Source organism: Armigeres subalbatus, chromosome 2 (genome assembly GCF_024139115.2).
Source record: "Armigeres subalbatus isolate Guangzhou_Male chromosome 2, GZ_Asu_2, whole genome shotgun sequence".
In the NCBI taxonomy this organism is placed as follows: Eukaryota; Metazoa; Arthropoda; class Insecta; order Diptera; family Culicidae; genus Armigeres; species Armigeres subalbatus.
In genome coordinates this window covers 452,136,699-452,161,820 of record NC_085140.1, presented here as the reverse complement: position 1 = coordinate 452,161,820, position 25,122 = coordinate 452,136,699, and the positions used below count along the sequence as shown (strand labels likewise).

Below are 25,122 nucleotides of genomic sequence, written 5' to 3'. Positions count from 1 at the left end.
ATGAATCTTCTTAATTTTTGTATCGTTTTCTACCAAAATGACCCGTACTGTTGTTCCTGTCGCACTAAAAATTCCAAAAACATTCGTGGCACATATGACAAATCGTAGAGCTCTCTGCATCTTTCTCAAGTAGGTGTTCAGCTAATCCAATGATCGTAATTTTCACTCATTCTCACGAAAAGAGAATGCTCATTCACGCAGATTTTCGCCGAGAAATAATTTTCAAGAAAGAAAAACAGGTGTTAACCATATTTCGCTCACTTCCAGTGGCGTAAAAATTTGATTTGCTTGCAGACATAGTTTTGAGTTGTCCTGCTTTTTACTGATATTGAGTAAAATTTTCGTAAGGTTAAAAGAGAGGGCAATACAATTTTACTTAGTCACTGAGTAGGGTATCTGTTCCTATATCAATAACAATAAGGCAGTGCGCCTATGAAATGCATTGATTTCTCACCCAATAATCAAGAAACATGAAAATAATTATGCTCGGCTCACGTGATTTTTAATTGGGAACAATTTGGTTACTTCAAAAATGAAATTATTATCACATTATAGAATTATTTAGCTAAAAACCATCATCACCGCCATGCACATATTTCAATAACATTCAAAAAGAGTTAATCCTATGCCTGTACCTATATCAATAACACTGTTTCCAACATAAAATACGCACACTATTACTTGTGTGTATACGTAACGATATGTTTGCAGTGATGCCGAATTCTTCAATGTTTTGTATTTGAGTTAAAATATAATTACAAAATTGCAGTGTTTGTTGTAGTTTTCCAACTTATCAGTTTCATTTTATACTTGTCATAGCTTGTCTTTTCGATATACCTTATTTTACAAACATAAGAGTTGAATTCTCGCGTAACATATGATTACGGCTTATAAACCAAAACCATGATTTTTCATTTTCTAGCATAAACGATTGCTTTGTAAATTATTCTTTATCGTAGGTAAAACTCCGTACTTAATATCTCTTAAGAAACACATTTATTGCTATTTTGAGTGAACGTCTCATGAACCATTTGCACCTTAGTGGTTTTTAAGTCCTTTGTTGGCGCCCTTAACTACCATGCGGAATGTTTGCTTTGGTTTTTAGGCCGTTCACTTTATATTGTTTATTTAGAAAAACTAGCTTCAAGTTATTTCAAAATGTATATTCTTACTAGGTTTTTGATATATCGCATAGCAGAACTACTCTGGCTAACAAATCTAAACAAATCCGATGATGTTACTAGCTTTGAGCAAACGGCTTAAAAACCAGACGTGTTGCCGATAATGCGAGTAAACGGCGCAATTTTGTTTTAGCTGAAATTTTGTAGATTTCGAATGGTTTTTCAATTAATTTTAATCTGCTGTTATAATATAACCATTTACGTATTGTATTGAGATGGTTTTGGCCATGAAATGAGTTTCAAATTCAATAAATGAATTAAATTAGTCATAGAAAACTTGAACCTCATTTTTCTCGGTTCAGCATTGTTGGTTTTTCGGCCGTAATCATATGTTGCTCGAGAATTTCACAATGAAAGTTCATTCAAGCGTTTTTGAAATAAAAAGCTATGTCGGCAACCCTTGCAGATACTGCACGCCATGTAAACAGTTTGGAATACGGACAAGGATAATTGAGACGTTGTTCGTAAGAAACCTATGTCAAACTATAGGAAATCGCGTTGGTTTTTTAAATATAATCATATTGATAGTGAAAATGTGATGCGCTTTATGTGTTGTGAAGTGAATTTCAAAAGGAATCAATTGTTTTAGCTAGAAAATGAGTGGTAAACAATGTCGTGAAAACAGATGAACCGTTTGTTTGAGAAACTGCATATGTAACATTTTTGGCCAAAATGAGATTTTCATATATTATGAATCCTCGTCCAAAAATACGTATTCTATCTAACAAAAAAAAACGAAAAAGAAATTGTTCTGGAACGTATGATTTTTTTTTTCGTTTGTTTGAGCAACTACATATGTGCACGTAGGTACTTTGAAGAGCAATTAAGGAGTACTGCTTACAGTTTTCTCACTGAAAGTGTCCCAGAGTGTTGAGTTTTGCCAAAAACTATTGATCTGTATCGAAGAAATCGAAAAATTCGGTGCAAATTTGATCAGAAAACAGTTTTTTGTTGTTTTCTCGAAATAGTGTAAAATGGACTTATGCAGTTTCTCAAACAAATGATTCAGATGCTTCTGCTAGTAGTAATCGAGCAGTACATCAAACCAACAGTTCAGAGGTAGGTAAATGAAAATAAAAGTGCTTTATAATTTTATCTTTAGATAATTTGATTCTTGTGAATTAAACATTACTTAAACAAAATCTTGAATAATATTCCAAACATTCAAGAATGTGTTCCATCCATTATTGTGTACATACGATGCACATAGGAGTAAAAATGTCAAATCGTGGCCAAAACTATTTCTTGCTGTTATTTAGGCGTATTGTGGCCTAGGATGAAGTAATAATTGTGAATTATAAGTGAAATGCAATTTGTCTGCAATCTATCCACCTTACAGTGTAAAATCAGATAAAAACCTCAAAATAATTAAGTTTTTTTTCTAATAAAAACCCGTGCTTCCACTACGTGAACGTATTGGTTTCAAAATGCGTAAATTTTACTGTGTAGCAAGAAACCGTAATTAAAAGTTACCATGACAATCAATTAACTACTTTTTTTCCTTGGACGTCCTAAACCATCAAAACTACCTTTAATTTTACAACTTAAGATCTACAGCTGCCAAAAGGCTTTCCTCGTTTTTAAAAGTTTCAAAACGCATTCAACCGTGTTTGTCATTGAAGGCAAGGAAACACCGTACGATATCTCTGGGATGTTTTGGGTCATCCAAACTATTTCTAAGTTCGTGTCATGAGGTCTATAGCTGCCAAAAAAGCCTTTTTGTTACTCAATGTTCCGATATGTTTTCGATTATATCCATTTTATGTCCTGGGAGCTCAATAGTTATCGTAAGATAGTTTTGGATTATACTGGGCCATCCAAACTATCCTTGAGGCTTATAGAACCCATAATATCCCGATTCTATCACACAATGTCCGTTGATCTACAAGGAGATGCTATATACTTTGAGTGACGACATAGAACTAGAGTCGTGTTTGTAAACCGAATGTTCTGACCCATAGATTTGGAATATCTGGATGACCCAGGATATCCCAAATCTATCCTATGATATCTGTTGATCTTCCAAGATGTAAAAGATTTGGTTGAATACATACCGAAATTTTGAGTAACTGAAAAGCTAATGTCGTAGTTGTAGATCGCAAATTCTAAACTCCCAAATATCCCAAAACAATTTTACCATGTCGGTTGATGTTCTAGAAGATGTAAAGGATATGATTGAATGCGTATTCAAACCTTGAGTGACAAGAATGAGTTCAACCAAAATTTGGACTGTTACTGATTTATCTTAAATGCAGAATTTATGGGAAGTGGTTTAAATATGAGATTTCCAAAAAATATATAACGTGCTTTATGAACGATTTATTATTTCTAGTCATGACAAAATATATGCATACTATCTTTACACCATAATGTATCTTTTTTCACTAGCGTCGTTATATGTGCTGGTTCATATAGAAATATGGTAAAAATTTGCTTGAAAATGATAAAAAATCACATTTAATTCAAATAGCTCAAATTTTATTTTGCGGACGTTTGCGGACGAGCTTTCATGTGCTATGCTTAGTTCATAGCTGGAAGTTAGACCCTACATAATCCTCTTCGCTGGATCTTGCCGTATAGATTACCTTTTCTTTCAAAGAAAAACTCGAAAAATAGACAAAAATAGTAGTTCTTAAGTGGCCTTCACCTGGAACATAAAATTTATAATTTGATTATAGTGATAAGCAGAATAGAGGCAATTTACTCATTGTGTGCAAATAATAGCTTGATAATAACATTTTTGACATGTAAAAATCAAATTTGCTTGATACTTTACAAATAAAGCACGAGAAGTTCAATTCAAAACCTCATTTTTAAGCCCCAATTGTATTTTTTTACAATAATTTGGGACATTTATGAAATAGCCACAGTATGCAGAATATTCTTGAGTGTCCTTAAAAAATATAACAATGTAAAAATGTTGAAAAAAATATTTTGGGTTTTGGCCACGAATTTGTTCTAGTTACTCTTCTGTGCGATGTGAGAAATTGTTATTAAATTGATTTTTTATTTGGTTTGTCGTCGGTTAGGATTGATATACGGGCTGTTATTAATATGGGAATATATACCCTAAGACACATAGACCCAAAGACGCTTGATTTAGTCTCATCGAACTTTCAACTGAAATTGGATGTCACTATTTGGCTTTTTCTGTAACTGAAAGTCACTATTTGGTCCCTTTTTTCGTCAGTTTTGGTCACTAAAGTCACTATTTTGAGTAGCTTCGGTCGCTACCAGCCCTGCTGTCGGAAGATTATATCAAATATAACGGGACACATTTTATGGTACTAAGCATTGTATTATGTAGTACCATACATAATATAATGCTTAGTACCATAAAATGTGTCCCGTTATATACATGATTATCACGGATTATCACAAATCTGTGGGAAAATCTGGTAAAAGTTACATAAATTTCAGGAGGAAAAAATCCACTTAATTTTTTTTGTGTACTATTCCATTAATTTCTTAAGTAAGTTTTAAGTTTACGTTTTGATCGGAAAATAGTAGTAAAATACCTTCAATTGAGAAAAACTTAAAAATAAAAATAAAATCCAAGGAAAAAATCCTGCTTCGATTTTAAACACAGAAATCTAGTTTTTTTTCTTTTCCCGTACGTATCTAAATCTAACAAAGTTCACATTTCAAATATACTTTCAGTGCTACCGTAAAGTTGTTCCAGCTTCTGAAGAAACCGATCTATCGACCAAAAAGGCAGACAAATCTCAATCGAAACACGCGGAGTTCCGGAGAACAAACTCTACGAAATTAATTTCGAAGAAGCGCATCAAACGCTCCAATAGTGTTGATTACACTGAATACTGTTCCAAACCGGAGCCAGAGAAGAGTCAGGAACTAATGGAAGCTATACCAGCTGATGAATCCACGACGAAAGACAGTGGAAATCCGTCGTCTGGACATGATGAGTCCGTAGCAACGATGAAAACCTCAGAAGACGTCATTCATTCTTCTGTCGAGCTGCAAAGCCATTCGGCAATCCCGTTGCACGACGAATGTGAACCTTCTCGAGAAGACCAAAATAATGACATGACAGAAACATGCCACGATTTGGCTACAGATGTTGTTAAAGCTCTAGTTACATGTAATTATGATTCACAGCAATTCAACAGCCTGACTTTGGAAGCCCCGTTGCCTGACGAATGTGAACCGATCCGAGAAGATCTTAATAATGACAAAGCAAAACCGTGCTCCGATTTGGCTGCATACGTTGTTGAAGCTCTAGTTACCTGTAATTATGATTCACAACAATTCAACAGCCTGACTTTGGCAGCCTCGTTGCCCGACGAATGTGAACCGATCCGAGAAGACCAAAATAATGACAAAACGAAAACGTGCTCCGATTTGTCAGCAGATGTTGAAGCTCCAGTTACAAGTTACTATGACTCACAACAATTCAATAACCTGAGTTTGTCCAGAGAGGATGATGGCATTGACCAGATTAAAAAGGAAAATAATAGTAAGTCGGACAAGGAAGAAGTATCGGTGATAAACGACGACATTTTCGGGTTCCACAATTATGCTACACCTCAACGGAGATTATCAAATCATCCTCCCGCTGTTTCAGAAACTGTGAAACAAGAAATCAAGAAGGAAGCCCTTGATTACCAAAAGCAGCACATCGTGTACACACCAACCGGAACCCGTCCAACCCCAAAGGGAAAGTTGATTATTGGCGCGAAACCGAACGTCATCGTTTTTTCATCGACAACTGAAAAAGACCTCATTCAGGAATCAGGAACAACTGACACAAAACCTGAATATCTTTACCAAGCGGAGCCCAGTACTTCGAAAAATTTTAACGTAAAATTAATACCCAAAGCAAACGAAAACGACGGTTCCAAGTTTATCACCGCCGCCGATCCAAACCCAAATCGTGAACCAACGAACGACGAAATACGTTATATTGTACCGCACCTGCCAAAGTTCAGCGTGTCGCAGGTACCACAAGGCGAAAATTACGAATTATCGCTGATGAAACGGGAGATTGAGCAGCGTCTGCGGGTGAATGATTTGTCGTACGTTACCCAACGAGCAATTCGCGATGAAACGTCCCGTGTGAAAAAAGTAGACCGCAATAACCATCGACTTGAGCAGGAGATGGCACGCTTTGGTGGCTCAGTGCCTGCTAACCAATTGATCTTGGACTATGAACCAGAAAGAAAGACATTTATACGCGTCCATCCGGAGCTGGTGGCAAAAATGAAGCCTCACCAGAAGGAAGGTGTTAAGTTTATGTACGACTGCTGCTATGGAGGCAGCTTTGAGGGTAGGTCAGCCGGATCGGGATGCATATTGGCACATTGCATGGGACTGGGGAAAACGATGCAGGTCATCGCGCTCATGAACACAGTAATTTGCTATCCCCAACTGAACACGAAGCGAATTATTGTGGTTTGTCCGAAATCTACAGTTATGAATTGGGCGCAGGAGATTCGCTTTTGGCTAGGCGACATCCCCAGCGGAGTGGCCGTGCAGACATTCTATATGCCGGATAATTCGTAAGTATCTTTTGTTTTAACTTTGCATTGCTTAATGTCTTTCTCGTACAAACAAAATCACAGACTAGTAAAATTCTCATCGGTTTTAGTCGAGTTTGATTTGTGATTTGCTTTTTTTTTTTTTTATCTTTATTAAAGAGACTTTCAGCCCGAGGCTGGCTCGTCTCCGTTTGTGATTTGCTGTGAAGCAAGACAAAAGAACAGATTTCGTGTTTGTTTGTATACGACAATGATAATACGTTCAATCTGTTTGTCCGTGATGAAAAGCTAACAATTATTTAAATCAATTAGGGGAACAGACGGCTTTGGCAGGTTTTGTTCTATTATTGTCAGGGGGGTTTTTGTCGACCGAATTTTAAGAAATTTGGCCACAATATTCTTTGATATGCAAAGAATTTTTAATCCAAATTTCTCGCGTAACATATGATTACGGCTTATAAACCAAAACCATGATTTTTGATTTTCTGGCATGAACGATTGCTTTGTAAATTATTCTTCATGCTAGTTTTAACTCCGTACTTGATATCTCTTAAGGACATAGTTGGAAGAGTACCACGATGGCAGTCAAGATGGCACCGGACCTTCCACGGGTCAACCCCACACCTGCCGCACCCCTCTCCCACCAGCATTCGAATGCTTCGAACAGCATCGAACAAAAGTTTAATATTCAAATTACTAACCTGTTCACAGCATATTTATTCACTTCCCGTGATAATGAGCATGTTTATCCAAAGAGTCCTATGTATTTCGGCTCGAATAATATCATAAATTAGCAGTTTCGTGCCAATTTATTAGCCGTTCGCGATTTGATTAGTTTATCACTGCACTTCACTTCTTCTAAAAGGGCATTGAAAATATCAAGTTTTACTCACTTCTCCGCACATGAACACCCCGAAATGTTGATGGAATGCAAATTAAACATCAATTTTCGAAATCAGTCGCTTGTTTAAACCGAAAACTTAATATAAACTGCTATTTTTGCCCGAAAAAAACGATTAAAAACTGATCGCGGAGCGAATGTAAACAACGGCACCGGCAGCAGCAAACTAATAAACAGGGTGGCTCAAAAAATAATTTTGCTCCGCCACGCTCAGTCGATTATGATTTATAATTTGGGTGTTATTCGATGGTTTGGGCTGGTTTGATTAGAGGCTTACCGTGTACAGGTCGTTTCCGGTTTGTATGACAGGTGATATGGTGAGGTTGAATTTAACATTATTCTGATTCTGGCACTCCGTCATTGGACGATGGCGAGGGGGGAGGGGACCATATGACTGGATGAAATATTCAAGAGCTTCAGCTCCATAGATAATCCATATAGAATGGTCGTTCCAATAGTTGGGAGTCGATTTTAGGCGAGGTTGCGAATCTTTAGCATGATCATTAGGCTTCTCAGAAGGCATCAGTGAAACGTGCAATTCAACAAAATACCCAGAATTTGACTGTGATATCTATCGCACCAGGGGCAGATACTTCTACAGTCAAACCTCCATGAGTCGATATTGAAGGGACCATCGACTCATAGAAATATCGAGATGTGGAATGGGAAATCTTTGAAAAGCTGTTTGGAGGGACCATCGCAGTAACCCATAAAATATTTTTTAATATGGCATAATTTGCTTCTATGAGTCGATATCGAGTCATAGAACATCGACTCATGGAGTTTGACTGTAGTCTAGTCTAGTCCACACAATCGCGCAAGGGGCAAATGCTTCATACAAAAAGTGTGACGTGGGAGTGAGTGAGGTATAAAATGCTATTTTTTGCGTTACGGAATCAATGGATCTTTCCTGCGGTGCGGTTTTCGTTCAGTGAAGTCTCAGGATTGTTGCTTTCAGCTATGTGGGTTCTCTTTTCGCCAGCGTTTGGAGGGTAGGCACTGTAGCCAGTGTAATAAAAGTTTTAGTTTCCCATACTAGTTTTCATACAAACTTGAACCGCCTTGTCCTCAATCAGTTTTTGTTCAAATCGGCTTTTGGAGGACAGTCGGAGCATGGGACGGAATCAAGTGAGCGTTTTTTGAACCACCCTACTAATATTCTTTGTTTTTTCATAAATACGATACCAATACTACTACAGTATATGACAGTTTGTATTGTACCAAACTTTCAATGCTTTGTTTTGGTACTCAACCCACCTTCACCTTAAGAAACACATTAATTGCTATTTTGAGTGAACGTCTCATGAACCATTTGCACCGTAGTGGTTTTTAAGTCCTTTGTTGGCGCCCTTAACTACCATGCGGAATGTTTGATTTGGTTTTTAGGCCGTTCACTTTATATTGGTTATTTAGAAAAACTAGCTTCAAGTTATTTTAAAATGTATATTCTTTTACTAGGTTTTCGATATATCGCATAGCAGAACTGCTCTGGCTAACAAATCTAAACAAATCCGATGGAGTTAGTAGCTTTGAGCAAACGGCTTAAAAACCAGACATGTTGCCGGTGATGGGAGTAAACGGCGCGATTTTTGTTTTAGCTGAAAATTTGTAGATTTCGAATGGTTTTTCAATTAATCTTGATCTGCTGTTATAATATAACCATTTACGTATAGTATTGACATGATTTTGGCAATGAAATAAGTTTCCTTCCCCTCGGATATGTTACCTTGCCGCGGTGGGTCGGCTTACGCCATTAGCACTGAGATGGCAACCAAAGACATATCCTGTCGTGGTGGTATCACATGTTGACTATTTTTTGTTTGGTGCCGCGTTACATATCTGGCATTGACGCACTAATTTACGGCATTTGCATGTGATCCAACGGACATCGTGTCTTGGAGCCTTGAATGGTAGTGCAGTCAGGCAGAGGCCTTTTCATCAGTGATAATGATGTGAGTTCTCTTCTTTTCGGCAATACTTTTCTGATGACGTGACGCTGAGTCGTAGCCACGCTTACATTTAGCTAGCTAGGCATTTATTGAAAAACAAAGTATTCAAGACATTCGTAGGGAATCGACTGCTGGATTCACTGAGTAGAAGTTTTTTTTCAAAACTAGGAACGTGGTGCCAGTTTTATTTTGTTATGCCTCACTTCGAAGAGCAATAATAAAAAATATCACACATTATAATGATGGTATATGAACAATCTTATAACGGCTTCATTCTCGATAATTTTTCAAACAGATAGGCAATAGGCGTGATGAAGCTTTAGCTTGCCACCGAAAAGTGAATCCTATATCTGACCTTGATTAGAACTTAATAGATAATCACCGTAATTAATCAACGATAAAGCTACTTGTTAGAACAGTTTAAAGCTATAGGCAACCTTGACAAAAAAATATAATGGAACAAACTAAGTTCTTTAGCAGTCTCCACTTTTACATTATACAACTTACATTGAGTTTGTAGTGTCGACACAGCTTAAAAACATTGACGAAACAATGACTTAGGTAAACAAAGTGATTTGACGAACGCATAACCTACACTCAGAGCAAACAAAGTCAATTAATTTTCATTCTGCATAAATAAAAGTTAAAAATAGAACACTAATTCGCAATTTTTTTTTTTATATTTTCAATGTGGTCACAAAAAGCTAACACATTAAATAACTTATAATTGTACTATATGACTAAGTGACCTTCAAACCACATCAGATGCTTCTAAGGCAAAAAAGAAGACATTGCATTTTAACCCTCTCTTTCCCACGACTTTTTTCAAAGATTTCAATAGGAAGGAATCATCTATGGAAAAAATGCTAGAACAAAAGATATTTGGCATACCTAAAATTAGTGGAAAACGAAAAAAAAAGTTTTTGATTGTTAATCAATAGTTACTTGATTGTTTTCAATAGTTTCACTATTTTTACTCAAAATTGATTATATTTGCAGTCTAATGAAACCATAAAGTTGTGCCAAATACTGCTTTTTGTAGTTGAAATGATTCGATGAATGTAGGAAGGTGCAAAATTTGATGGAGCTCTACAGCTACCATGGGAAGGAAAGGGTTAAACATTGCTTTTAATAACTAGAAAAACGTTGTACTAGAAATCTTGAAATTATCATTTTAGCCTTTGATCATTGACTAGTTTGCATTCAATTACATTTTGCATTAGTGTCGAGTCGTTTCCAAATCCGAACCTCACTTCACCCCATCCTTATCCTACCCCATGGCGTTCAAGTGGTCTGCACGGACTCTTCTGCCATTACCCTCTCTATTACCGGCTTTGGATTGACTTGCGCTCTCATTGCCCCACCAAACGCTGCAAAATGAAAATGAAATGAAAATGATTTTGGCAATGAAATAAGTTTCTATTTCAATAAATGAATTAAATTAGTCATAGAAAATTTGAACCCCATTTTTCTCGGTTCAGCTTTGTTGGTTTTTCGGCCCTAATCATATGTTGCTCGAGATTTGAGCATAATATCTCATGAAAAACCCCCCAAACAATAATAGAACAAAACCTGCCAAAGCGTGTTCGCTTTTAGAGCGATGATCTTATAGTTTATTAAGGGCCGTTTTCTTCACCATTGCTTTGGCGTCAAACCAGGTTTTAGCGTATGGGTAAGCACCGCTAAGAGTTAGGCGATGGTAAAGAAATTGGCCCTAAAACAATAGTGTCAAATTATTGCTATAATGAAAGTAAAATTTATTTACACATTTTCATTTGATTTATCCATTTCTATAGCAACATCTATAAGAAACTAGAAGTTCTTCGAGGATTTTACAACGTAACCAACAAAAATGCCCATTGCCTAGTAATAGGCTACGAAGCATTCCGCTCGTTGGTATTCTACGATGCTCGCAACAAAAACGGCGAACAGCATTCCGAACGGATTCGTACTGAAGTGCGGCGTATACTTATAAATCCGGGTGCGGATTTGATTGTGTTGGATGAAGGTCACATAATCAAGAATCGTAAATCTCAAACGAATCTGTCTGTTTCGGAAGTGGCCACCAAACGTCGTATAATTTTAACCGGCACTCCAATTCAAAATAATCTTAATGAGTATTTCTGTATGGTAAGCTTTGTCAAGCCGGCATACCTGGGCAATGAGAAAGAATTCAACGAGCAGTACGCCAAACCTATCAAAGATGGACAACACAAAGATTCTAGCGTCAGTGACATTCGTTACATGAAAATGAAATCGTTCATACTGCACAAACGGTTGACGAGCTTTGTGCAGCGTAAAGAGTTCACCGTTCTCGAAGATTTCCTGCCAGAAAAATATGAGTACGTATTGTACGTACCCCTGACTCCGGTGCAGGAAGATTTATATGAGCAGTACCTGAAAAGGAATCCTTTCCGAAAGGATGTTGGCGGCAGGAACTTGCTGGAAGATTATACGTTCATGCGTAAAATTTGGACACATCCCATTGTGCTGGAAAAGGCTTTTGAAACGGCTATGAAGGTAAGATATAGGAGAATGTGCAGTAAAATTTATTTTACCATATTGAAAAATAAATAATTACAACAGAAAAAATACGGGATCAAGGAGAAGCGTAAGGCAGTCCGTCGTGTTCGTGGATTTGATAGCAGTTCTGAGGATGACGATGATAACGAAGCTGATAACGCTCGCTCGATTACCAACATTTGGTGGAAGCAAATCATCAGTAAAGATGATTTGGAGTCCCTATTTCCTAGCAACAAAATGTTGCTTTTGTTCGAAATCCTTCGAATGTGCCAGGAAAAAGGTGAAAAGTGTTTGATATTTTCCGGTTTCGTAATGGTGCTCAACATGGTGGAACACTTTATGAAGATGATCGACGAACAGAACAAGAATCCCAAAGCACACCTCTATGGGTTCTCTCGGTTCCGTGGTCCATGGCGTCCAGGGATGGACTACTACCGCCTTGATGGTGGTACGTCGAAATCGATCAGACACGAAATGATCACCAAATTTAACGATCCAAAGAATCGAGTCACTCGAGTGTTTCTAATTTCCACCAAAGCTGGAGGACAAGGCATTAATTTGGTGGGCGCAAACCGTGTGGTTATTTTAGACACATCCTGGAATCCGGCTGTTGATCAGCAGGGTATTTTCCGCATCTATCGTTTGGGACAGCAGAAGCCTTGCTATATTTACCGCTTATTAGCGATTGTAAGTATCTACCTTTCATTACTCACAAATTATGGTACTAATAAATCATCATCCGAATAGCATACAATGGAAGAGAAAGTGTACTCCCGGGCGGTTACCAAACAAGCCATGAGTCACCGGGTTGCGGATAAAAAGCAGGTGGATCGGAATTACAATATGGCTGAACTGGAAGAACTTTACCACTTCGAGAGAGTAAACATGAGTGCACGGCCGATTCCTCCTCCAGCGGTAGATGATTTGTTGTCTACGCTACTGCTTAATTTCCCCAAGTTTATTTTCCGATACCACATGCACGAGACTATGCTCGACAACAAAACTGAAAAGGATTTAACCGATTTTGAAAAGCAACTCGCATGGAATGAGTTCAAGAAGAAAGGATTGGAGTTGAACTTGGATTTCGGTATGGGTGAGATTGGTAAAACAGATTCCCAACTGTCCGAAATAGACGTAGATTTGGATTTGCGGGATTTGTTCGAAAAATCGTGTGAACCTAAAATTGAATCATCGATCTCGGAGGCAGTGGATAACAAACCTTTGATCATACCGGCCCGACAATTGACCAACGAGAATTCTAAACATGTGGACCCAAAAACAACGAATACCGATGTCGCCATCTTTGGCGAGGACCCATACAATGAGATTAGTTTGGGATGTAGTATTATCGAGGAACAGCGTAAAAAATTGGGCATCAAATCTGAGCAAAGAAAGTCAATGCTCTCACAGGTAGGATTATATTTATTATCCTAACTATTATCGTAACTAGTCCAGATGCTAAGCGTGCTTTTCGAACAGTCGAACATCTTACCACTCTTATATTACATTATATGAATATGATAGAAGCCATCTCATGATAGTTTGATTTGTTATTTATGATCTTTGTTAAATTATACTGTGCGCAAAATCAGGAACCTATTTGTGTACCTATTTTTGCGCACAACTTTTAGTTCACGATATTTTCAAAATTTATCTAATCTTATCGGAGATGGGTTTTGGTAAAAAAGAACTTTTGTTAGCAGTGGCCAAAAGATGCCACACATGTACATTCACAGACGTTAAAACATACTAAGCACGTCGAATCATGCAGAAATAATTCCAAACATCCTTATTTTCTCAAATATACATGCCTAAAAATGGGATGAACATGCTTTGTAATATGTAGTAGTGTTAGTTTATTGTTGTGTTATCAAATGTATCGAAAAATGAATAAATGATTTCATTCAATTGTAATTTTTTTTAAGGTTACCGTTTCCAATGCGGAGGTAGAGTTGCTGCGAACTCTTGAGGACCAAAAAAGTACTCCTCTCACATCAGTTGAAATCATACCAAAACCGCATGGTTGTGACATAGATACAGAAGATATTCTGAATTTGTCGTATGGTATGTTCCATCAACAACGTCGTTTGTGATTTTTTTCGACTAAGTTATTTACTCTTGCAGAGAGCGGTACATCAGTTCCAAGCTCGTTACCTACAATGACCGAACCTTCGTCAGTGTTTATCGGAGCCTCATTATCATCGATGATCGAGTACGATCCGATAACAAGCAGCCAAGACCATTTCGTAACTGAAAGTTGCACAAACTCTTACCGTGAAAGCATGGGATCGACTAACGCCAGTGTGGGTGAAACTTCAACCTACGAGAAATTCGAAGCCTGTTTGAAAGCAGATCCCAAAGTAGTAACAAGTACTGTTGCTCCCCCACCATCCTTGGTGTTGGTAGCAACTGCCACAGGCGATTTTCAAGTCGAAGTTCAAATGCACGGCGAAACCTCCAAGGCATCAATTTCTATGGAACCGTTGCTTACCCGCAGCATGAAGCGAAAGATGATGGCTATGAGCAGTTCTGCCGCAAAGCCAAAGAAAGCTAAGGTGAGTTGGTAAGGCCTTTATAAATGGTAACAAATCGTTTCCGAAACTGATTCGACTTTCCACTTTCATTACAGATTAATCGATAAAAGGCACCTGAAAAAAAAAATTCAATTGTTTTAATTTAGTTTAGTTGTTAGTATTTATTCATACTATTTTATGCATCATATTTTTTTTATTAAATGATAATAACTTTATGCAAGCACTCACTCTGAATATTTCATTCGCCTACAGATGTGCTACACAAGTGAAGCAACCGTTCAATTTGAAAGGTAAGTTTAAATCACAAATAAGAGTGTTCATTCATAATCAGACAATATTCTATTTTAATTGTACTATGGAAAAGATAAGAATATTGAATTAACTCACTGTAACTACCCTTGATTTCTTGATTATAACATTTACATTTTTGTTGATTCAATGTTTATTTTATGAATGGCCGGGATTTGGACAAACCACACCAAGCACCAATGAAAAAATGCCCATATTTTTGCCCAAGCTTTCGTTTAGCAGATTTAATTGATCACAAATCGTATTGGATATCCCTTAACTGCCCCTATTCGCATAAGCGTCCCATGTCAATTTTCTTTAACTTGAGAAATTTGCCGTTGAATTTTTCAAACTCGTTTTACATGGAAAAATTAAAAAAAATCTAATAAATCGACAAAACCAGCAATCTTTCTGAAAATTTGGCATAATATTCTTTATCCGTATACATTTCCATGGAACTAATAAATGGACCATAATTACATTAATGTTTTGTGCGAGAGTTTATCAAAATCTGGAATGTGACTGTTATGCGAATAAATAACAAGATTGGACAACACAAGTGGGTTTTGATTTTCAAATTTCTAGAACAAAACCTATTATTTTATCCGTTTTGCTTGAAGATGAGTTCATTTTGAGCTTATTTCTGGAAGAAAATCCAAATCGTCAAAAATCGACATGGGACTTTGGGACTCTAAGAAAAGGCGGAAACACGGAAGGCGGAATCACAAATAGCAGAATCTCGAAAGGCAGACGTTTTTATACTTGTAACAAAAGGCAGAATTCAGTCATTTCTTAGTTTTACACAGGCGCTTGCTTGAGGTAAAGATGGACATATTTTATTATTTGAAGGCTCGCATCTGCCCGGTCTAAGTAGAAGGAGGATATGATTCCTTCTTTGAAAGCACGCCCTTCCGTATATTTTTCTACTTTCTATCGGGGTATGCCGTTTGGCATCAAATAATTTGGCATAATAGTTTCAGAATAGTTATTATTGGCATTTATATAAATTTTAATTACAATATGATTTTTTCCTTCATCTGCACATAGGCTGTTATTTCAGTTTAGATGGCTACACTTTAATAAATGATATTCTTATCAACGATTCACGCTATGTTTAAAGGCAACTATTATGCAAAGTGAATGCACCTCGGATGTTAAGCCGTTAGATCATAGTTTTTGACCTCTAGTTCAAGGATCTGCGTCGATTGAAATATTACACCGGTGAAATTTTGACTTTTTCACTATTCAATGTAATATTTTGAACCTAAAAACCATTTCTGATTTTTTCATTTTTTTTGAAACAATTTATACAAAATCCAACCTCCACATTTTTTTCCTGATGCTTTATGAAACATTTTCATATAAAAACATTTTTCATATGATGAAAATAGTAGAAGTTATATTAAAATTACTGCCAGTTTTAAATGTTCTTAAGGTTTATTATGAACAGATCTGGAGCCTTCCTTAGCCGTGCGGTAAGATGCACTGCTACACTACAAGACCATGCTAAAAGTGGCTGCGTTCGATTCCCGGTCTTATCTAGGGCATATTCTCTCCTTCCCTGGGCATAAAGTATCATCGTAGCTTAATAATATACAAATGCGAAAATGGTAACTTGGACTAGGAACCTCGCAGTTAATAACTATGGAAGTGCTAAATGAACACTAAGCTCCGAAGCAACATATCTGAGAGTGGTTGATATAATGCCAATAAGAAGAAGTATTATTAAATTTGAGAACATAATATCACTCTTTAACATTTCAAATCAACAAAAAATTAAAACTACGAACTAGATCAAAGTAGTAGAAAAATATATTAAGCTCGTTTAGTGGAATGTATTAAACCGTCTAAGACGAATTAAGTACTGTCCATTTAATTCCACCAGTTAATTTTCGTTATCTTTGCAGATACGTATTTCGACCACAACTGTGTGGTCGTCTTCAGTGTCTTGTACTTGACTCGACTCGACTCGTCGAGTCAAGTACAAGACACTGAAGACGACCACACAGTTGTGGTCGAAATACGTATCTGCAAAGATAACGAAAATTAACTGGTGGAATTAAATGGACAGTACTTAATTCGTCTTAGACGGTTCAAAGTAGTATTTATGTTCTGTATTTCAAACTTGATTAAACCTCAATGGACGTCTGCATTATATGACCACTGTTATATGCTACCACCGTGGATAACAGTTTACTTGCATACTGTTCGTGGTTATCTGGCATTTTGTAGTTTTGCTAGATAGTATAGAAGTTTCTGTGGATGGCTTCCGTAGTTTGCTTCGTATACTTTATAAGGCCTCCCTGTGATGCGCTCAATTCAAGAACAGCCCAGCTGCTATCCAACTATCCACAAAACTGTTACAAAAATCTCGTATGAATAGAAGTCCAACAATGTTACACTAGAACAGCAATCAACTACCTGTGGTAGACTCTCCAATACCTTGTAATAACCATTGCATTATTTTCCTTTTAAAACACCCCGTTTAATTAAAAGACTTGGGCAGTAGCGCCCAGTGAAACCAAGTTGAGCGTGATGGATTGCGTTGACCACTGATATCCAGACTTCAGATTTGCCTTGATGGTTTTTTGCTACAGGGCCGAAAATTTGGTAGACCAATCCCACCAGCTAATGTAGCGCTGGAGGAGGGGTTTTCTCTAAAATTGTGTCATAGTCTCCTCCTTCCAGAAGATGATTATGAACACAATTGAAATATACCTAATCGAGCATCTTTCTTGACCTGTCCAGTGTTAAATTCTGTTTCTATGGTAACAAGTGGACGGTGCAGGGTTGCTGGTTTTTTATTAGACACGTATGAGATATGCAGTTACACAAGAATTTGCTATCGAAAAATGAAACGTATGTTCGGTGTCAACAGTATTTTCAATATAACTTCTGCTACTTTCATCATATGAAAATTTTCCTTGAAGTGTCAGGAAAAAATTGTGGTGCCTGGATTTTATATAACTTGCTTCAAAAAATTTTAAAAAAAAAACAGATTAGATATTTAGGTTAAAAATATGCCCTTAAATGGTAAAAAAGTCAAATTTTCACCGATGAAATATTTTAATCAACACAGATCCTTAAACTAGAGGTCCAAAACTATGATCTAACGGCTTAACATCCGAGGTGCATTCACTTTGCATAATAGTTGCCTTTAAACATAGCGTGGATTTGGTTTTTTTTTTCAATTTCCCAGAAAACTGTCTGTCAAAAAACGTATTCCGTTTTAATCTTTTTCCCAGAATATATTTACTAATTCCGAGGAGACCATTCCTCAGAACGTATTATTCCCCAAAAAGTGAAAGTAAAAGTAATTCTATTTTATTGAATTTTCGTTCGTATTACTTTTTTAAATCAAACGGTCGCTTGAGAAACCTTTATTTAAAGCACGCGTTTGCTCGGTGCAATGCGAAAGGGGAGACTATTATTTCTTTCAAATAACGGATAATGTAAGAGTTGATGATACCTTTTTTTAAAGGACGGAGCAATGCAAAAGGGAGAGATCATTCCTTCTTTAAAATAACGCGATTGCTCAGGATTCTCAGCTCAGGATAATGCAACAGAGTTGATGATGCCTCCTTTTATATTGCTATTGCTCGGGATAATGCAAAAGAATTGATGCTGCCTTCTTTTAACGCACGCATTTGCTCGGTGCAAAGGGAGGAGATCATTCCTTCTTTAAATATACGCGATTGCTCTGGACAATGGAAAAGAGTTGATGATGCCTTCTTCACTGTAAATATTAAGAAGTCTATGTTGAAGTCCAGTTTTAAGTTGCGTAAAGAATATTATGCCAAACGACTTTATATCAAATGACCTTAAGCCAAACGGGGTAGCCCCTTTCTATCTAATGAAAACTCATCTCACAACTGAAACACTAACAGTCTCTTAGCTTAGTATCTATTAAGCACATTCAGAGTTACAATTTCCATGCTTCGGGAAGGCGAGAAAATTTTAAACCCAAAAACAGACCGTATAGAGATTCGATTTCAGTCACTTTCAGCATGGTATGCTTCGTACAAAGCCATATGCCTTATCGCAGAGTTACGGGAGGTCTCCACACTAAACAACAAGAAAACATGCATCTGGCCGATCAACGTCCAAACTATATTTTTTTATAGCGAAAGGAGAATCACGCCGTTTGATTTGTTGGTTCAAAATGTCCGCACAACAGCTTAATGCAATTCTGCCTTTTGTGATTAAGCTGTTTGTGATTCCGCCTTTTGTGTTTCTGCTTTTTGTATCGTTCCGCCTTTCGTTCATTCTACCTTTCGTATTCCGCCTTAGGTGCTTTCTGCCTTTCGTGTTTCCGTCTTTCGTATGACACCCTATTTTATCAGTTTTTCTTAAAGATGAGTTCATTTTAAGCTTATTTTTGAAAGAAAATCAAAATCGTCAAAAATCGACATTGGACTCTTATGCGAATCGCGGCAGTTAACCCCATAACTAAGAATATGCTACACCAAATGTACATATGGATAAATATGAAATAACCGTTTTCCTTTTATGATCAAACATCAGTCGAAAATCCGCTTGGTGCGGTTTGGAAGAGCTCCGACCAGATATGAACCAGTCTTCAAACAAAATAAAAAAAACTTGATCACACCTTAGAAATTTTATCCAAGGATTTTGTACAGAAGTATTTTTTCCGAGACTACCTTTAGAAGGCGACATGGTCCTTTTCTCGGGGAAAAACGGACCATAGATTACACAGGATTCTGTTTTTACACGATGTACATTTTCTCAGTTTTGCGCTTATTTTAATACACATTGGAATTATTTGGGATTTTTAGGAACATGTAGCATAGATTTTAATGAGTCATTGAAGCCATACGATAAAAAAACGTGTCATGCTGAATTCTGTGTATATAACTGAAATATTTGTAACGGGAAATATACTGATATTTTTATAACCGGTAATATATTTCATGCATTTCTATGGATCACAAAAATCTTTTTTTAAACGCACTCTGATACAAACAAAAACTATTTTGACACATCTAAAAACACTTGAGAGTGCATTTATTTATTATAATTCTAGTCTCATATATAATATGTATTAAATTAAAAATCTTTTTTATTTTTCAGCCCCGAAAATGATAATCTCGATCGTTTAAATCAATGTCGGGCTGTAGTACCGTTCGTCGATCAAACTGCTAAAAGTCGCGTTATCTTTAATTGCCATTTACGACAATATCTTGAACAATCAGTTCAAGTTGTAACAACAAATAATAGTTGTTATTCCCTTGTACCTTATGTTAAACGAGTTTCCCTACTGGATGACATTCTTCGCCGCTATGGATATCATCCGGAGTTGATCGGCTCATTTCCACTTCGAACTGTTCAAATTGATAATGATGCTGAAATCGACAAAAGCTCTGCTCAAGCTTTACGCCAGACAACAACCCTCTCGTGGAACGGAGAGGACGCCAACTCTGCGGATTTTGAATGTTTTTACGACGAGAATAGCGGAGAATACTACACGGCGGAATCAAATTTATATGCCGCCCACGATGAAAGCGATCAGCTAACCCTCACCCAGTCTACTCCTCCGGATTCCCAGCAAATGTATACTCAGCAAGCGATCCAGCAGAGCAGTGATCAAGAATTGATGAATGATCTGGAAGAACTGCGAGCAGTTTTTTCAGATGACATGGACATGAATACAAGTTCATCGTATTGCTCGGCAGTCGTGCCGTACAATCCTCCGGTTTCCATTTGGGATCAGCAAAAATACGACTATTTGGCAACTCCATTGGCAATATATCGCCCCATTCGATCATTCTGGGACCAGAAAGATTTTTACGCACGAATTTTCCAAGCCGAACGAAAACGCCAAATTATCCGAAATCAGCACAATAAGTGCTTTCGATACATTCCGTACAACAAAGAAGACAGGAAATGGAGAAGTCATATTCCGTCCACTCACGAGGGTAGGAAAGCAGCCGACAAAGATTTATCGATTATGGATTCCACTGAGCAATCAAACGACGTGGACATTGGCGTTAGTATGGCACTGCTGCCCTACACAGGGAATTGCATTCTTAATGCAATCCGAAAACAAATTTCTCTGCTTGAACCGAAAATCGTCGTACTGAGTTCGGAGCTGGTTGAGTATTTGACATTCTGTCGAAATGTAACATGTCAGTCCACATCACAAGGCATGGTTAGTTTCAAATCGCACCGTGGCGTCAAACGTAAACTTGAGGAATACTTGTCCCAAACGGTAGGGAAACCGAAAAAATACAAGGAGTAGAAAAACGGATATAATTGTTAAGGATGTATGTAAATGATGATTTGAAAGATATTTTCATTGTTGATTCATGTGTTCTGATTTTATTTCAATAGGTTTTTTTTCGGATATTATTCATTGGATACGTACTTAGACTACAATAAATAGCACTATGAGCTCAGATGGATACTTGTTAGCAAGGTAAGTCAATGTTGTCACTCATTAATTGCATATTCGCTAACTCTATCTGATAATAGAGGAGTACGGGGCAAGATCGACACCCACCCACCCCAGATGAGCACCTCTACATCTTCTTCTTCTTCTTCCTTCTCATTCGATGTGACGGCTGTCACATCTGTTTATGGCACAGCTAGGTAGCTATAACGCCAGTCAGTTTTTATGTCACATTATGGTACGGTTGTTGTCTATGATTTAGGTTAAAGTCTTTATACTTGTAGTTTTAGTTCTTTAAGAAAATTAATTAGCCTTTTTAAATTTGCAACATCTTTGGTCTCAAATACATCTTGTATTTTAAAGTAAGAATCCAGTTTGTGTTTGTCTCGGAGATGCAAGTGTTTAATACAATTTAGTATAATGTGCTCTGAGGTGTTCGGGGTTTGGCACAGCTCGCAGTACATCTCATCTTTGATGTGCATGATGCTTAGCCAGTATGGTGAGTAGTCATGACCCGCAATCAATCTATTTAGTGTTCTAACTTCGGAGTTGGTTAGTGATAGATTTTGATGCCATGGTTTAGGGTTGATTCCAGTCTGAAACTGGAAAACTTCCGTCCTTTTCCTTCCTCTTGGGTGTAATTCACGTACCACTCTTGGACTTCTTCCGTTACCATTTCCTTGCACTTGTTTATAGCGTCGTGTGGAAATATCTTGTTAGATGCTTCGTTAGTTTGATTCAGTCCTAATTTTGCTAACGCGTCTGCCGTCTCATTTCCTTGCACGTTTACGTGTCCGGAATCCACTGGATCTTTGACTCCATCATCGCAGCCTTACTGATTATCGCATTGAAACTTTCATCCTGCTCGTTGTTGTCCATTTGATTTTTTATCAGTTCACATCCTGATTTTGAATCCGTCAATATGACTGCATTATAGATTTATTTTTTTCAATATATTGTAACGCCACGTATATGGCCTCCAGCTCTACCGACATACTGCATATTTTGTAGTTTCAAATTCAGTCGATAGTTGTTGGTTTCGTCGAAAATGCCTATTCCACACCTATCTTCCGCCTTGGAGGCGTCGGTGTAGATTTTGGTGTATTTTCGATATTTCCCATCAGCAATCCCAGTGTAGCTTGCTTCAATACTCTATCCGATGTATGTTTTTCCTCCATACGGTGTTTTCCAGTTCGGTCTCTACTTCGATGACTTTTTTTCTTTTACTCGGACAGTTTTGGAAATTAGAAAAGTAATTTCTTGTACTTCACAAATGTAGATTCCAGGTAAGAGAGTTTTATCCTGTAGGTCTTCGCTGCTCATGGCTTTTAGCTGCGACCAGACCGGGCTATCAAACTGCACATGTCGGATGATTTCTTTAGCTGCTACTAGTTCTCTCCTATGTTCCAGAGGTGTTTGGCTAGCGATCGCGTAGAGCGTGTTGATTGGTGTGGTTTTAGAGCAACCTGTTACCTTTCTTAATCCAGCGTTGCTGGCAACTGTAATCGCTTGAAGGTTTGTCTTTCTGGCATTAGCATATACCGTCGATCCATAATCTAAATAGCCTCGTATTAAACCGTTGTAGATTGTCCCCATCGTTTGGGGGTGACCGCCTGTCCTATTGCTGCTGATTACTTTTAGCATATTCATGCGGTCGGTCATTTTCTTTTGACTTCTCTGACGTGAGCACCAGTTGAATCCTCTATCGAATTTTAGACCAAGGTACTTATGCGCGTTCACGGCTTCGATGTTCAATCCATTGATTTTTATGTCTAGAGTTTTTTTGTTCATTTGGAATAAAAGTGTTTTTGTTTTTTCAGAGTTGATGCTCAGATTGAGTTCATTGGCCTTTGCAGCTAGTTCATTCACGTACTTCTGTGCTCTTTGGTTGACCATTTCTAGAGAATCTCCTTCGATGACAGCCGAAAATCATCTGCAAATTGAACCAATTCAGTTCCTCTACGTCTATATCATGTAATGCCATTGTGTAGACGTTAAACAACGTCGGTGATAACACATCCCCTGGGGTAGGCCATCATTTACCGTGCGTGTTACCGTTCCTGTTGTTGACTGTAGCTGTACTTGTCTATCGATAAGGAATGAATATATCCAGGCGCATATCTCTGGTGGCATACCGATGCTATGTAGAATTCCTTCTAGCGTGCTGGTTATAACGTCTGAGTTGTATGCGTTACTGAGATCTAGAAATATAATCGCAGCGATTTTTCTCCTACGTTTGATGTTGGCTATTTTGTTTGTAATGTAGCTTAGAGCTGTAGCTGTGGATCGATGTCTCCGGAATCCGAAAGAGTTTGGGGGAAGGATTTCGTTGTTACCAAGGAATGTTTCGATTTCCCTTAGCACCGCTGTGTTGATTACTTTGAGCATGCAGTTGAGCATTGCTATTGGCCTTAGATTATCGATGACATCTGGGTCGCGACCAGGTTTAGGTACCGGTACTATCTTGATCAGTTTCAGCGAATCATTTATTTTTCCATTCTTCTACATATCGTTCAACTCCGTTATAAGCATGTCGCGAACATCCGTTTTCACATTTCTGAGCATTTCGTATGTTATTCCATCCGTGCCAGGTGCTGATGGTTTTTTCCTCTGATCCAGTATTCGGTTCAAGTTTTCTTTATCCAGGATGTTCTTCGTTATTGGTACTAGTTGTTGTGCTGGTAGTTCTCCCCTCTCGGGAAGTGCTTATCTAGGAACTCTTCTGCTGATGCCCGATCCAATGGCGCAGTTGTGTTGCTGAATTTCCTTGTTTTTCCTGTAAGTGATCCGATTTTTCGCCACAAGAGTTTAGAACTAGTGCTAGGATCTATACTTGCCGCAAATTCCTGGAATTTACTCTTCATTAGCTCGTTTTTTTTGTTGTTGAATATGCATTCTTTTTTCTTCATATCAACAAGGTCTTGCAATGCTCCTGTATGGTTGAACTTCTTCCTGGCTTCGTTCTTGTTCTTCCATGCCTCCTCTACCTGAGCGCTCCACCAGTATTTCGGTTGATATCTGTTTTCTGTTTGCAGGTCCTAATGATCTTCTTTGTCACGTCCTGTAGTTCCTTCAAGTTGGTTGCTTTTGTTGTATCCAGTGTGCGAATCTCTTGCAGTAGTTTCTTTTTGTTGATGATTTTGCCCTCGGTGATTCTTGCATTCGTGTCTATAGTTGTTTTTATCGCCATGTGTCTGCTACCGATCCCATAGTCCAAAACCAGTATTGTTGTTTGTTGGTAGATCGCTGGGGAACACAAAACCAGATCTATGGTTGACGGTCGCTTGTTTAGTTCCGCAGGGAAAAAAGTGGGTTTCTTATCGTTGAGAAGAATCACATTTTCATTTGTAATGATCTCGTGCAACGCTTCACCTTTGTTATCCGCGTGATGTTCATCCCAAAGCTTACTATGTGCGTTCATGTCTCCGCCAATCACGAAGTTTTTGAAGACACTGACCTTTCGAATAATATCCTGCATTCCGTTCTTGAATTCAGCGATGGTGGCTCCCGTAGATGCGTAGATCGATATTACTGCCAAATCCAGGCCCGTCACCAATCTTCCTACTGCTTGTATATTCTTCGTATTCTTCAACTCGATGTGTTTGCTTCTCAGCGACCTGTGTAGAATCATCATGGCTCCTCCGTATCCGTCGTCTCGTGAGCTGTAGTAGTTGTTGTAGTTTGGTATCTTGTATTTGTCATTTTCTAACTCCTTCTTTGTCCAGCACTCCGAAATTAATGCTATTTTATATTGTTCTTGTATTAACACTCGCGTTAGTTCATTTTGTTTTTCGATATACTTTGTATGTTACATTGAAAAAGTTTAACTGATTCCATAG

At 37.7% G+C, this 25,122-nt stretch overlaps 1 protein-coding gene across 5 annotated transcripts in view; it reads left to right on the top strand.

Annotated features, from left to right (window-relative positions):
- Nucleotides 1-25,122, top strand: part of LOC134213752 (transcriptional regulator ATRX-like) — a 36,681-nt gene that overhangs the window by 7,200 nt on the left and 4,359 nt on the right. The window contains exons 2-10 of one of the 5 annotated variants that reach the window (XR_009979517.1): nucleotides 4,842-6,700; nucleotides 11,326-12,049; nucleotides 12,116-12,739; nucleotides 12,800-13,462; nucleotides 13,978-14,116; nucleotides 14,177-14,607; nucleotides 14,839-14,876; nucleotides 19,966-21,158; nucleotides 21,226-21,310. Coding sequence is in view for 2 of the 5 variants with exons in the window: in XM_062693071.1 (XP_062549055.1) it covers nucleotides 4,842-6,700; nucleotides 11,326-12,049; nucleotides 12,116-12,739; nucleotides 12,800-13,462; nucleotides 13,978-14,116; nucleotides 14,177-14,607; nucleotides 14,839-14,876; nucleotides 19,966-21,133 (5,646 nt within the window). In the remaining 3 variants the exon portion in view is untranslated. Of the gene's footprint in view, nucleotides 1-4,841; nucleotides 6,701-11,325; nucleotides 12,050-12,115; nucleotides 12,740-12,799; nucleotides 13,463-13,977; nucleotides 14,117-14,176; nucleotides 14,608-14,681; nucleotides 14,740-14,838; nucleotides 14,877-19,965; nucleotides 21,161-21,225; nucleotides 21,315-25,122 lie in introns of those variants that run through there. The other 4 variants (XR_009979518.1, XR_009979519.1, XM_062693071.1 and 1 more) reach the window with 4 other exon arrangements.